The sequence below is a fragment of the Lampetra fluviatilis genome, chromosome 8 (assembly GCF_964198595.1).
Source record: "Lampetra fluviatilis chromosome 8, kcLamFluv1.1, whole genome shotgun sequence".
Taxonomy (NCBI): Eukaryota; Metazoa; Chordata; class Hyperoartia; order Petromyzontiformes; family Petromyzontidae; genus Lampetra; species Lampetra fluviatilis.
This window is the reverse complement of record NC_136282.1, coordinates 10,956,245-10,971,778: the sequence shown is the minus strand read 5'-3', so window position 1 is coordinate 10,971,778 and position 15,534 is coordinate 10,956,245. Positions and strand designations below refer to the sequence as shown.

The 15,534-nt window shown below is 44.8% G+C and overlaps 1 protein-coding gene across 5 annotated transcripts in view; it reads left to right on the top strand.

Moving 5' to 3' along the window:
• LOC144933862 (DENN domain-containing protein 5B-like) overlaps positions 1 to 15,534 on the top strand; it is a 52,406-nt gene that overhangs the window by 18,034 nt on the left and 18,838 nt on the right. For 3 of the 5 annotated variants that reach the window (XM_078859095.1, XM_078859098.1, XM_078859097.1), the window contains exons 2-7: positions 4,303 to 4,377; positions 7,110 to 7,219; positions 9,885 to 10,319; positions 10,726 to 11,026; positions 13,367 to 13,554; positions 14,676 to 15,005. In XM_078859095.1, coding sequence (XP_078715221.1) covers positions 4,303 to 4,377; positions 7,110 to 7,219; positions 9,885 to 10,319; positions 10,726 to 11,026; positions 13,367 to 13,554; positions 14,676 to 15,005 — 1,439 coding nt within the window. The remainder of the gene's footprint in view (positions 1 to 4,302; positions 4,378 to 7,109; positions 7,220 to 9,884; positions 10,320 to 10,725; positions 11,027 to 13,366; positions 13,555 to 14,675; positions 15,006 to 15,534) is intronic. The other 2 variants (XM_078859096.1, XM_078859101.1) reach the window with 1 other exon arrangement.

Here is a 15,534-nt window from a genome sequence, read left to right as displayed (position 1 = left end):
GGCGAACGATACGGCAATATATTCCTCTCGACGAGCTCTACACGATGTGCTAATCAAAGTTTCAAAGTTTGAGTAAACTTGGAAATATAATGCAATACAACACAGAGTCGGCCAACAAAACAGTCAACACCCCACCTGGTTGATTACGTTCTTCCAAAGATTGCTAAATTTGAGAGCGAGACAAAACATAGACACGGAGACACACAGACAGACACACAAGCAGAGAGAGACTCGCACAGAGACAGAGAGAGACACACACACAGGCACACAGATATGCTTTTATAAATGATAAGAGATACAGGGAGAAATTGGCTGGCTTATAAATGAAGAGGCAAGCAGGTATGCGGAGCTACGTCTCCGAGATAAGTGGACTCGCATTCCCAGTTGATGGCCAATATCTGCTATTGGGGGAACTGCTGCCATCACGGGGAAAAGCCAGAGCTATTTAAAACTAGAGGCAGCGGCGAGTGAATGCCGATTTCGGGGTGTGATGACCCCTGCGTCACAACAGCGCTCGGCAGCTCACCAGGATCGTCACATTCTATTGCATCCTGCAGTGGCCCGGGATACGGGTTTGAAGTGTGAACACCCTCGGTGGTCCTTTGAGACACGTCTGAGGGAGAGGTTTTTTTTAAACTGTTGAAATTGCGTGTTCAAATTGCAGTATTTAAATAGGAGCAGTACAGACGTGTTCTGCTTTGAGTGTAGAACGCAGCGTGGAGGGTTTTGCAATAGGACAGGAATAAGCCGAGCTATTGTCACACCATTATTGCTTCTGTTAAATTGCGACTTGGCATTTGTATTGTACCCTTAAGAATGCAGACATGAAGCCTTTTTTTTATTACCACCAGAATAATGTGATGATAATACGCTGTAATAACACTTCTCCTAATGTGTTTCTCCTTCCACTTTTTATTGACCGATTTAGTGCACACACCAGCATTTTATTAGAGGGTGGGAGGGAATACTAACTATAGGGGGAGGTGGCAGCAGTTCTAGAAGTTGTATAAAGGTGTCTGCCTTTTTGAGATACCAGCCAAAGAAACTTCGCAATGATCTGACCTTGTAAGAGGGCCTTTAATAACAGCCAAAGAGGGCAGTTCCATGATTTCGGATGTATATTTTGGACACTTTACAGATGCGCGTAATCAATTGGTATAATCATAAAGTGCCTTATTTTATGGGTATAGAATGTCAACCAATTAGGATTGGAATTCAGATAGGAAAAATAAAATCTACCTTTCCCAATAATGGAGAAATACTCATAAATAAAATACCACGGTGTCAATGCGTCCCAAGTCAAACTGACTTTTTCACCAACTGGGATTGTGCTGTTACATGCAGTTTCGTGTGCCTGTCCATCCATTGACTAATTTCGTATCTGATCCATATTTTCTAAAATATAGCTAATCACCTTCAAATGGGCACTGTATGATTATTATGATTTATAACTTTTGACTGTGAGCATGCCTAATTTGTAGAGCTTCCCCATAGCTCTTGACAGCTTCAATTAATTTAGCTGCTTCACATTTTTGTTACAGCCGACACAGAACTTTGTACACCTCCCAAACGGTTACTGAATTAAATGCTTAACACTATATACTAAAGATGTGGAGCGATGACATCCATTTGTGTGCAGTTGCAAGGTGGATTATTACATCACAGAATTGAGAGATGATGACAGCTCTTGATGACGCCTTCATCGAGCAGTGGATTGAACATGGCTGATGATGTGGACCTTGTCTTAGTTCATTCATCATTATCACGATCCATGGACAGATAACCCCATAGGGGTATACTGCACATTTCGTCATTTGTTTCCACTTTCCTCTGTCTTGTGCACCAATCTCTTGTGATGTCGTCATCAAAGCCATTCCCTTTTCGGCCTTCCTCTATTTCCGGTTCCTTCCATTTTTTCGAACAACACACATTCAATCTTCTTGTTGTTTGCCAATCTTATTGTACTATTATAAATAACAAAGGGGAAATTATCGAAGGTTCTTGATACAGAATTTCAGGTTTATGATGCAATACTTTATTGGCAAAAGAGAGATAATCTATCGCATGCAGTTGTTTGTTGAGCTGTACCACAGAGAATTCGTTTTTTTACAATTCAAACCCACAAATCCGGTTTTCACGATGCAGGGATTAGCTGCATAAATAACTCTGGGCGATTCGATGTTAGAGATGAAAACTGAAAATCCATTTTGGGCTGTCATTTAATCAGCAGTGACTAAAGTACTGTCCCGATCGGTTTTGGCATGAGTTTTTAGCAATTTCACTATCGCTATTTTAAAATGTCCTCTTTTCACGTCATGCTCTCTGCCTCTTCTTTTTTTGAGAACTTTGGTGGCTGATAATGATAAAATGCCTCTCGGGTAGGGTATTTTTGGGGTTTTAACACATTCCTGCGGAGGGAGCTGGTAGGAACGTTGGGTTGCTCGGTCAATGGCCAGGGTCAACGGCGGCGTGGTGTATTCCGCAAATATGGCCGACTGTGAGGACGGGCACAAGCCGGCGTGAGTAGGTTAAACGTTGAGTTTTATAAGAGCACCACGGGGTGACCAGCCCCTCCCCACCCAGCCCCACCCCCCACCACCCCTCACACCCCCCACTCAGCCCCACCCAGCCCCTCCCCACACCCAGCCCCACCTCTCCACCCAGCCCCACCTCTCCCATTTTTGGAATGCACCACGGACGGACACAATGATCCCCTGTGGGCTGGTGTAACCAGGAGGTTCCTACCAGTAATATTCCTGGTTGTAACATTTTAAGAGGTGTTTATGTGTATGTATTGTTACAGTTCCATCGATATATTTCATAATGTCTCGTGGTTAAATTTTTATGATTTTTGAGGTTGCGCGATTAGAGCTTTGGAACCTTACGCTGCGGTGCTAGTGTGGACCATGCTCTACTTGAGGCAACGTCACCACCGTGAGAGTCCGGGTATCAGAATCTGGTCTGGGCTTTTCGGTTGACTCAGCCTTGAATGCGTACCGGTTTACTCTATCCAGCATGAGCACCGGGGAGAAAAAAAGTGGTGACCCCTAAATCCCCCCCCCCCCCCACGTGTGTGTGCCACGTTTTGAGACTCGGGAGGCAGTTTCGTCCAGCACTTTGCCCGAACATGCGGTGAGGCTCAATGTGCAATCTTATGCACGTATGTGGCCAAGTGAGTTCCGCTGAAAGTGATTTTTTTGTTACCGCCAGTGTGCCACGACCCTTTTGCAAGAAAGTATTTATGGTATGGAATGCAAATACCCTTCTCTACTGTAATGTCTCGGGTATCGTCACAGAAGAGCAACTTTTAACGCCAAACTTTATTGCAGTGTGCTTCATTTTGTCAAGGTTACACAAGTGTATCCACGTTCAGGTGTAAGGTGAAATTGCATGTGCAGACTTGTTAGTTCTTCCACTAACCACTTTGGTCACACTCGGTAAGGGTGGATGTGAAAGCACCTGCACAGCCTCATTGTGTACAACATTTATCAAAAGTAAAACTGCAGAATCAGAAACTTTATTTTTACTGGAGGAATCCGATGAGCTGTGAAGCTGTTTTTCCACAGATGCCCAGTATTTTCACAGATGTTCAAGACGGTTTTTCCTTGCAATCCAGGTCTGAAACCTTTTGAATGCTAGAGGAGAGGTTCTGGCTTGTAAGACCAAAGGCTGAATTTCCATGTGGGTAGCGTGTCATTGAATCAATATGCAATCTGATTTTCCTGTTAACCTCTTAAATCATAATTGCTTAATAATGCCTAATTTAGATTTGTTACAGTAGTTTTCATTGTTGATGAAAAATTGTGCAGTTAAATTTCAAAGGATCTTATACCACATATGTATCTAAACTTGTTATATGTTATCTATTTAAATTCAGTGTAATACCAAGTGCCAACTAGATAATTAATTTGCGTCATCTATTACCTCTGTCAAAAGTATGACCATCGTCAGTATATTTACATTAGAATTCTAGTTTGTTAAAAAGAGTGTAAGTCTGACACATTTTCGAAGTGAAGAAAGCAAAATTGCTCTTATATTGACATCGTACTGCTCTTGCCAGGGAGTGTTAAATGTTGCATATGGTGAACAGACACTAAACTGCTCTTACACGTTTGTCTTGATGACTGACCTTTATCGATGGCTCGCAATTTAATTAATAAATTTTTGCCATTTTAACGATTTAAATTTTCAGGTCTAATTTCATCCCTCGGCAAGACATATGGAGGCGATTCCATTTTCCCCAAAAGTCCGCCCTCTGTTGTGACGTTTTGTTCACTTGTGCGTCTTGGTGCTGTCGCACAGCTCTGATCGAGTGGCTGAAGGATGAAAAAAGCGGAGCCCCTGTGGCTGCAGGTTCCAGGGAGGGAGGTGCTCAAGGTAAAGCTAGCGCCCGCTGTGGCCCCTGCTGTTGCTGCCTGCCCAGCTCTTCTGCAGATCTTCCAGTCCTGTCCTGCCAACAGCCCTCATCTTCTGCGTCTTCGCAATTTACCTTCCGCATCTCTTGACCTTTGCGAGCAGCAGCGACGTCGAGTGTGGACGACGAACACAGCGAAGCAACGCAAGCTGCGTTTTTTTGAGAGAAAAAAACGTGTAAACAGGGCTCGCACAAAAGCGCTCCATTGCTGGGCGCGTGACGGTGCATCGATTTGCCGACTCAAGCCGACTGTCTGTGCTCGTGATGCGCAATGAATCGCAAGAACTGGTTACAAGTGATTGCAGTTTGTGCGAATTACACGATAACGCGAAACATTTTGGCCAACGGACTGGACGAAACTTTACAAACACGAGAGAAAAAAATGACGAGCAATTTGTCGATGCCATTTGTTTTTATTCTATCAATTCAGTACAGCAATTGTAAATTGCTTTCAAAATTCGGGCGTGCCCGCTCACTGCGTTGCGGTTTCTGCTTTGTGAATGCGAATGCATGTGGGTTGGTTTCAGGGTACATCCTCTCTCCCTGCTGGTGGTTGGGCCTGTGCTTGCTGCAGGTCCGTGGTTTCAGTTTGTTCTTGCCGTTTCATCTTTCCAACTAGAAGTGTCTGTGGCTTGTTTTTCCATTTTCTTCATGTTGGTGAAAATCAGGTTTTTTCAGACTCTGAGAGATTCTCGTTGATTCATGCTTCCTATTCTCTTGCCGAGCGTGATCATGAATCGGTTTATTTGCTGTGACTGTGGTTGTTGTGAAGCGCTGTTGCAGTTGTTTTCTAATAAGGCTGCGGTTGATTGTAAACCTTTTGCATCTATGCACTTTGGCGTGATATGCAGGTTTCTATATTTTATGGAGTTTCAGAATTTGTATGACCCACTGCCAGCTCAGAGCCAAATCTCTGAATGCGAATCGGTGAATGCATTTTGGTGATCGCCTATCAACATATAAGTAGATGAGAAAAATGTAAACCACACATCATTTGTTCGTTCATTTCTCAAGCCGCTGAATGTGAAAACAAATTAACCTGTTCAATTTGCAATGCATTTTCACACATCTTATACAGTTGTAAAGCAACAGATGTCCCCAAATGTTTTTGTTAAGACATCTGTAGCGTGTGTTAATACTGAGGCGCACACACTATATTGTGGAGGCAACGCGTTTAATAAACAACTTACTGATCACTGGGTTCTATTGGTAAGTGTGGCTAGACTGTCCTAGACTGTTCACTATGTGTGGGTGAGTTGGCTATCACCGGATCGGTAGCACACTTGCTACGGACCCACGGTTTCCAGCCTAAACCTACACAAACGAGCCCCGAATCTTGACTTAAAGCTTTCGTGACTGCAGGAATTCATATTCTTTGGGTCTTTCGATAAAGCTACGTAGATAGGTGAAATAATAAAAAATTATAAAAAAGAATAACAATATCACGACGTTTCGATCGCAACACAAGCAATCGTCATCAGGTGAGAAATATCACAGCAGCCCGCGGTATTTCTCACCTGATGACGGTTGCTTGTGTTGTGATCGAAACGTCGTGATATTGTTATTCTTTAAAAAAATTATTTGATCTATCTACGTTGCTTTACCGAATGACCCAAAGAATATGAGCCCCGAATCCCCTCAACGCTCCCCCTTTTATCCCCTGGCTGCCCTCGGTTCCGCCCCCTCCTGTTTCAAGACCCGAGCTCTCCACTCCCGGTCACGTGTCCTTTCGTCCTCCAATGGAGGCTTCCGTTTCTCAGCGCCCCTCTAGCTCTGTGATTGGCGCAACAGCGTAGAGACCTCGTTATGGGTCTCTACACATCCATTACTATCATTTTGCTCTCAACGAGATGTTTAACGTCCTGATTGACATAAGTCATCGCGGATTGTGCATCAGCGAAACTTACATCATCAACATCCACCATAACCACACATCTGTCAGAGGGACTCAACTGGAAAACACAGCACAAAAACGTGTGTTGAGGATGGCTATTGAAAGCCGACTAGAATCAAAACGATGACATGTAGTCACAGTCGAGGGCTGGGTTGTGGAGGGCTTTTGGGACGCTGAAATTTATCGTTACGAGACCTATATCCGGTCAAAAACTTGTTTAAAAAAAACTTAAGTAGCGTTTGGCAAAAGTTATCGAATTTCCACCAGTCCCCGGAGAATGCGTTTGCATTTATTTCAGCACAGCATGCTTCGTGTAATTACACACAACATTTAGTGATGCTCCTGTGGTGGCAGTGGTGCCCAAATCATTATAAAAACTCAACACATTCGTCAATAGCACTGCCTTGTAAAGAAGACATTTATAATCCACGTCATCTCTCTGGACTTTATATGATTGTGCTATGAAAAAGGGTCATTTTCTGAAACGTCACCTATTATTTTCTTCCGTTTAAGGCCACAGTGTTATTGACAAATGTGTTGAGTTTCTTGTTAGCAGTGTAATTGAAGTGTTTTTTCCGTCACCACCTTTTATTTGCCTTATGCCGAAACTGCAAGTGAATCTGTCTTCTCGAATGAAAGGCATTTTTCCAGGTGTCAACACTGGATAAGGAGCTCAGCAGCGGTGTGCGTTGATGCTTTGCTGATAACATCTCACAGCGTAACTGACCTGGTCCCTTCGTATTGAACCCTTACACATTCATGTGCAGTGTTTACTCTCTCTCTCATGTTGTTTTTGCGCAGGAGAAGATTTCGAGGCCAGCCCACTGCGGAGGACGTTTAAGTCGAAAGTCCTTGCTCATTATCCGAACAACGTGGAATGGAACCTCTTTGACCAGGATGCAGTTGGCATGGTAAGGCATGGAAAAACACGAGAAACAAAAAACGCCATTGCAAAACATGCAACGCACAATGCAGTTTTAATTATGAATACAATATCTGGAGGTGAGTGATGCCAATAAAAGCAATGGCTATGGACAATGTGTTTGCGCATACCTTTGTGTTTGTATCTAATTTTATAGATATTGATTTTTTCGTTATAAAACGAAACCTGCATGAATACCCATTGGGGTACGCTTTCAGCCGCTAGAGAATGGCTGTATTTCCTTGCTTATATTATAGGGTGCATTAAAAGTTTGTTAAACTTGAATTACAAATGTTTGTGAGCTAAACGCACATCTGCGAATGTATAACCACAATATATAAATGTATACATGTACTAATATACACGTGGACAGAGCAATGTTCTGCATGCAGTCGAGACTTCTAGGATGTGCACTGAGAAACATACACGTATCAAAACCCAGTAATTATACAACATGAGGGCAACGTTGGCATGTGGATAGAACCGTTGGATCAACTATTGACCCAGCGTTCCATGTTTACTGTGAACCTGTCTCCCACCTGCTCCCAAAATCAAAATATTTAGTGTGGTCCCTGATTTTCGTATTAAATCCTACAACTCTGCATTAAATATTTGTTCATTTTTCTTGAGGAATCGGCTTGCATGGCTCTGCCCGGTTTCTTGTGGTAATTAAACCAGTTTAAACCAATTTTGTCTAATTTTAATCGGTTTTATAATCAAATCATATTGTAAGATATGTCTCCGATGCGTTCCTCCAGAGCATGTCTGGTTTATTGAATTAGTCGTAGACATCATCTTTTATGACGGAGGAATAAATGGCAGATTGGTGTGATTGTTTCTAATGCTACACTGGGGTTAAAACTTGGTAAATATTTTATTAACTGTCATGCGTTGATGAACCACGCGCATTTGTATTCCAGTTGTGCACCGCAGACAATTTGGGCAATATGGCCCACAAATTAAATTCCTAAGTATCAAATAATTTATGCGGATGTGTGCTTTCAGGAAGCTAATACATATTTATGCTGCGTCCATGGCAATGGATTTTCTCTCCGCCACAACCTTTCCCTTTTTGCAAAAAAAACCTTCAGAGGCCTTTGCTTTAGCATCATTCTAAATGCTCCAAAACTAAAAAGCAGGTTCTATACATTCATGTTAAGTCGCACTCGTCCTGGTTATTTAAGCGAAGTTGAGCAGTAACGACACTTCATGGACTGTGTGAAATCCATCCCACGAGAGTGTGTTCTGGTCATAACCCACAAGTGCTGTGTGCGCGCGATTGATTGCTCGGCGTGCTCAGCATGTTAAGGAGGAAATTACATCAAAGGTTGGAGCTGGGTAAATTGTGGTTGGTCGTTTTTTACAACATTATCACTTGATTCATTTTAACTTTTTCTCTTTTTTTTTCAAGTGAAGTGCCCTATTTTGCGTGAGCTATTGTTTGTGCTTGAAACAACAGCTGCCCCATGATTTGATGTTTCTTACAATTATCGTGAATGAATTATTACGTATCGAGATGCAGTCCTCGTGTAGATGTAGCACGAACACTGCCAAGGGCTAGCCGTCAAAATAAGACTGTTAACAAACAATAATCTACAACCTCTTTTTTGGGTGTTTCGGTAAAGTCACGTAGATCCAAAGAATAATAATTCCTGCAGTCACGAACGCTTTAAGTCAATAAATAATCTGTAACGTTTCTCACAATGTATGTAAATGTTGAATACACTGTGTAACACAATTTTTGTTCCTGGGTAGTAAGTGTTATTTTGTATTAAGCTTTTGCCTAGAAAGAATAGAAAATAGATATTATTCTCCACAAACTTTGCTATTGTAACCAGGACAGTGATATTTAGAAATTTTACTTTTTTCAATGAGAAAACGGGAGAATTTGTGTCTTTTCGTTCACAGTCAGAAAAAAACAACATATGAATCAAAATTAACATGTATTTATACGAAAGTAATACAAAAATTACTGTAAAAGATTTGGAAATGAGTAGTTTTTCGAGATTTACGATTATACTCACTTTCACGAATCAGCCCCCAAATGTAGTCTCCCATCATGCTCTCGTTATACTGTCCTTGGTAGCGGCGTTCAAAGTCCAGGATATCCTGGTGGAAGTGCTCGCCTTGCTCCTCCGAGTACACTCCCACGTTCTCCAGCTCCACATAGTTTTCGACCTTGTGATTGCCCAGGAAGCCACGAACCACTGCGACAAAGCTGTTCCAAGCAGCTTTCTCCTTACTAGTGAGCTTCTTGGGGAATTCATTTCACTCCAGGATCTTCTTTCTCTGTGGTCTGACGAAGACATCGGCTTTGATCTTTGCCTCAGACAGCTTCGGGAAGAAGTCTTGAAGGTACTTGAAGGCTGCCGACTCCTTATCTACAGCTCTGACAAATTGTTTCCTAAGGCCCAATTTGATGTGCAGTGGTGTCCTCAGCACCTCCCACTTGACGTTGTTCCTCCCCAAAGAGAACTCGGTCCGCTGTGGCCAGTCCCACCTGTGAGTGCATTGGCAGTGCTACACAAACCAGATAGAGGCTATCACAATTACCACAATCGTGTACATCTCATAAAAAATATACATCTCCTACATGACCTTTAATTAATTTTCTACCTTTTATTCACTCCCCCCCCCCCCCCACATTTCTGCAGCTGTGCATGCCCCGGGGCCTGTCGTTCCGGACGCAGGCCGACAGGCGCGACCCAGAGTTCCACTCGTTCCTTATCACCCGCGAGGACGGCTCGCGCACCTACGGCTTTGCGCTCACCTTCTTCGAGGAGGTGCGCAGCGAGCCGATCCGTGAGGCCATGCAGACGCTGTACGCCATGCACCGCGCCGAGCAGGTGGGCGGAGGTGGGTGCGGAGGCAGCGGCGGCCTCTACGGCGCCCCGTCGCCCGGCTGCAGCTCCGATTCGCTCGTCACGTTGGCCGAGAGCACGAGCAGCGACTTTGGCGACACCGACTCGGCCACCGGACTCTCGTCGTCCATGCTCAGGATGCGGCACAGCGCCTCGTACGACAGCTCGCGGGACACCCTCTTCACGTCCAAGTGCATCTGCCTCATCGCGCCGATGCCCTTCGTTCAGGTGGCGCTGCTGCTACACCGCCACGCGGGATCGCTGGCGCGCATGACCTGTGTTCATACGCCACTTTAAAGTGTAGTTTCAACGTATTTTAAGTCATAGAATATTTCGACTGTCCAATACGTGTGATTAATCTCACGTTACAGTTTCTTCGGAGCCAATCAAATGGCAGGAAGGCAGGCTTTCTATCTTAAATGTTTATATCCCACGGCTGGGCAAAGCCCTCCCCCCAGTGTATTAACTTGTCACGATCCCTTGCCACCAGCTGGATATGAACCGCGGACCTTTTTGCTTCATGCATTTCCCTCACAAACGTGTACGTGCGTACGTCGAACCTCTTGGCGCCAACTGTGCCGATCGCTTGTCGCTCACAATCGATGCCTTAATGTCGGCCGGCCCGCGATTGCAGGCGTGCCGCAAGGCGCTGACGCAGCTGCACACGGCGGTGACGTCCCCCCAGCCTCCGCCGCTCCCGCTCGAGAGCTACGTGTACAACCTGCTCTACGAGGTGCCCCTGCCGCCACTCGGCCGCTCCCTGCGTTTCTCCTCCGTCTACATGCCCCCCGTGGTGTGCCAGCGGCCCGGCCCCCACGAGCTGCCTCTCTTCGACTACTGCCTGCGCGAGGTCTTCGAGCTCCTGGGCCTGGAGAATGTGGTGCAGCTGTTCACCTGCGCGCTGCTCGAGCACCAGATCCTGCTGCTATCGCGCGGTGAGAGCGCAGGAAGTCCACGCCCAAGCCTACATTATTACACTTGGGGGTGGGGAAGTTATGATCAACTTGAGATATAAACACACGTAGGATGCACGAAAACACGCCTGGGCCTACTCCCAAGGCGTGTGCTTATATTCATGTTTTTCGGTGTTTAACAAGGTACTGTTATTCCACTTTAATGTACTGTTCTAACGTTTATTTCTTGTGGAAAGGTGACTTCTATAAACCAAAGAAGGAACAGCAATGAGTTCTCTGATAGCGATGTGTCTCCTGTGATAGCGAATTTGTACGTGGAAAATTTTGAAACAAAAGCAATAGCTTCAAGCACACTAAAACCCTCTGCTTGGTTTAGATATGTGGATGACACATTGGTGGTCTGGCCACACGGCAAAGATACACTTAACGAATTTAGAAATCATCTCAACTCGCAAAACTCATCCATCCATTTTACCATGGAAGTGGAAGTTGACAGAACTCAACCATTTCTGGATATTCTGCTCGGACAGGGTCGAAATGCTAAAATAACACACTGTGTTTACCACAAGAAAACGCATACTGACGCCTATCTGAATGCAGAGTCACACCATCACCCCACACAGAAATCTGCTCTTATCAAGACGCTCATTCATTGAGCTAAGAAAGTGAAATTCAACATGTTAAAGAACCGCTACAAATGAACGGTTACAATGATGCACAAATCAACAGGGCATTGAATGCCAAAACCAAATCAAATAACACGAGAATTGAAACTGCCCAAGTAATTAAAACGATCAAAATACCGTACCTGGCGGCAGTAACTGATAAACTAGCTAGATGTTTGAAAAACAAAACATCCGAGTCAGATTTGGCACGGTACATAAAATACAGATATTTATATCTGGTACAAAATATGTACTACCGAAGCTATCAACAGAAGATGTGTACAGGATTAACTGCAATTGTCGCAAATGTTAAGTTGGGCAAACAGGACGAATCATCAGCATGAGACTAAAAGAAAAAACTTCTTATGGTTTAAAATATAATGTTAGAATCTGACAGCGATTTTTTTCCGTGCATGATTTAGAATATGTGTGGTCACAATGGATCAGCGGATCACATGCAAAGCAACATTTATGAACATCTAAGTTACAGTCTTGAACACCTGGTTTACCATTCTTGCTTTTATCCATCTCTGCCATTTGCCTGCCCACTCTAGAAATTGTATTATATGCTGTTAACACCTACAGGGTTTAACATGAAAGAAATTGTACCTAACGGTGTAGAATATTGCAACTACTAATGAGCATTTTTGCAGGAATTAGGCCATTTCGTTCAAAATTGATCATGCTCACGATAATCCTTGGTAATGTTAATGTCACTTGTCAGGAGCGCAGTACGGTATATTTCAATGGATAATATCACACTGAGCAGGCGTCCTTGAAGATGTACGTAATGAAGGCAAGGAGCCTGCGTTAACAGTTGCCATATATTATTTATGCCACGGAACAGATGCCAGGTTATGTGAAAATGTTCATACCTATTCTGGCTGCCAATTTATAGTGCAAATAACATGAGGGCTACCTGCTGATAGATGGCAACAGGGAATAATTCATCCGTCTAAAGTTTATTGTTTTAAAAGTGATTTGCATATGTAATTGTCAGGCGCTATTATGAATGTAATTAGCTGCCTCTTTATAGGGTTTCCTTGTGGGCCACTTAGTTTGTATATCCCCTTCGTATTTGCCCGTTCCGTTTAAGTTTACTCCGCTTTAAATACTTTCCGTCAGTTATTTTTGTGGTCTCTTTTATAATGAACAAAAAAAAACCGTAGTACAAATATATTAACCCTGCCATTACAATACTCTGTTCGAACTTCAAAGTTCATTTTGAAATGCACGTGGAGCATGTGGATATATGAGCTGGATTGAGACACATGGTGCAGTAGTTACTTGTATTCTGGGAAATGCTCAGAGCACAGTTGTCTTACTCCAGGCTTTTAAAACACTTCATTCCCTAAGCGACAACTCTTTCTGGAAATGTGCAGCACTAGGACATGTTAAAAATGCACACAAAGGGACAACGTATTTAGGTCTCAGGCCATCATGAAAAGCGATCCTAAAAAAAGAACCCGTCAACCTCCCCAGAGCACACATATAAGCACAGCAGCTTTTTTTTTGGTTAAGCCCTTCCAAACTGATGAGGTTTCTCATTGGCTGGGAAGTAGGATGGTGTCTTGGGTCCGTAGACATACAGCCTGAGGCCATTGGCTCGACAGCTAAAAATATGTTCGTGAGGCTTTTTCAGATTCTTTTTGTGTTTTATATACCGGTGGCAAATGTGCTCTTTCCCTGTGGGCAGACTACCAGCGGCTGATGGTGGTGGCAGAGGGCATCATGGTGCTGCTCTTCCCATTCAGCTGGCAGCACGTGTACGTGCCCATCCTGCCGGCATCGCTTCTGCACTTCCTCGACGCTCCCGTACCGTACCTCATGGGGCTGCAGATCGATGGTGAAATGGGCCGCAATGGGCTGGAGCTCCCTCAAGAGGTGCTTGGCGTGTGAGCGCGTGTGATCATACGTATCGTGGTGGGAGCGCTAGTGCAGCAGTTCAGGCGTGCTGCGCTACGAACCAGGCGATCCGAGTTCGATGCTCTCTCATGGCCACCAACACCAGTGATGATTGTCTGAACCGGTCCTGGGCATCCCCTAAGTCGACTTGGCCTCAAATGAGTACTTGGTGTGGTGTGTAAACATCACCACTTGGGAGACAAAGGCTGTCGGGTGTGGTGCTAGCCACCCGCCCGCCCCCCTCGTGTACCATGCAGGCCTTCATAGGTACTCGCGAACAGGCTATATGGGGGATCTTTGTCTTGTGTACGGAACCCAATATATTTGCCTTCATAGGTGCTCGCTAACAGCACTTTGCCCCAACGGCCTGAAAAGGTTATGGGCTGGTCTTTGTTTTGTGTGCATTACGGTGTGGCTCGCCAACTATGACAGCCTGGCTCGCTCACTTGGCTGTGTTGTGTTGGTTGTTGGACTGCTGCGTTCATCACCTCCCACCATTCATCAACATGGCTGGCATAATTGTTTTGACATTTGTTGCTACGATCATAGGAAAGCACAATCATATAGCTGTGAATGAGGTTTCTCTTCTTCAATACCGTCCTGCGGACCTACTACACAGAGTATCTGGAACAAATAGCGCTGGGCCCTGCTCTATGGCCTGCCCACTCGATCAGTAGGGAAATTACTCGCTGATATTTGCTGAGAGCAACTTTGTTTCGAATCTATTTTCTTTTCAAGTTAGAAGCGCCCAGTTGGTTAGGAGCTTGATTGGGAACTTTTCCAGTGCCAGAGCCACGAACTAGAATTGGATTGCACATACTCCCATTATTGTCATCATCCACAGAATCAACATTTTATCTACACGTTTTTTCAACACAAGCATCGAATAGTGAAATTTCACAGTTGCGAGCGAGGTTTAAACATACACGTATGCTAAAACACTGTGTCGGATAAAGCAAGTCCCATCTTTGTTCAGTGCCCCATGAAACAGCAGCGGCACGGTCCATATGGGACAACAGACTGCAGTGTCACTTGGCCCGAAATAGCATCGTGGGCCCCCCAGGCCTGACTCGCCGTCGCATTGTGCCTGGCGTGCGCAGGCGAGCTTGTGCCTGGTCGACGTTGACAACCGCAGCCTGGAGCTGCCCGAGGAGCTGCCCCAGTTCCCCAACAAGCTCGAGTTTGTCCAGGAGCTCTCCGAGGTGCTGCTACGCTTCGGCGTTCCACCCGAGGGGAGTCTGCACTGCAGCGACAGCGCCGCTCACCTACGCAGCCTGTCGCTGCTCGGGCAGACTACGACCTCCCCTCCTGCTTTGGGGAACCGCCTGGGAACGCTGCCGACGCTTGGCAACCAGAACCATCTTACGAGCGAGGACCGGCGGAACGGAAACGTGGTGCCAAACCCACGCGGGATGGAGGAACTGCTGAAGGTTTGCGTTGTTTCTTATTTTGTTGTTCGTCTGTCAAAGCAGAATTTCAGAGTCATCAGGATCTTTACTTATACTGGAAGAATCCGATGAGCTATGAAGCTCTTTTTCACACGTGTCCAGTAGAGGCGGGTCAGAAAGTTACAACAACAAACAATACAAAAACCGATAAGAGTGCAAGGTATAGGGATGCTAATCAAGTCGCTAAATATAAATAAACGAAATATATGAGTGCAAATTGCATAAGTACATCAATTCCTGCTGATTTTCCAACAACAAATGCAATCTTGGGCAAGGCAGCAAAACAAAAACAGTCGCAGACCACACCAAGACAACACACAGTCCCTCAGCATGCAGATCGAGATGTCCTGCATGGGAGGCATGCTACCATCAGTGAGTGGTGGACATCATGAATATATCAACCATACGAAAGGGTAGGGTGGGGCGGTTGTAAGTATTTTGTTAGCACACTGCGCTATAAACCTGGCGACCTTCCCCATGGTCAGCATCAGTAGTGAGCGATATCTGAACC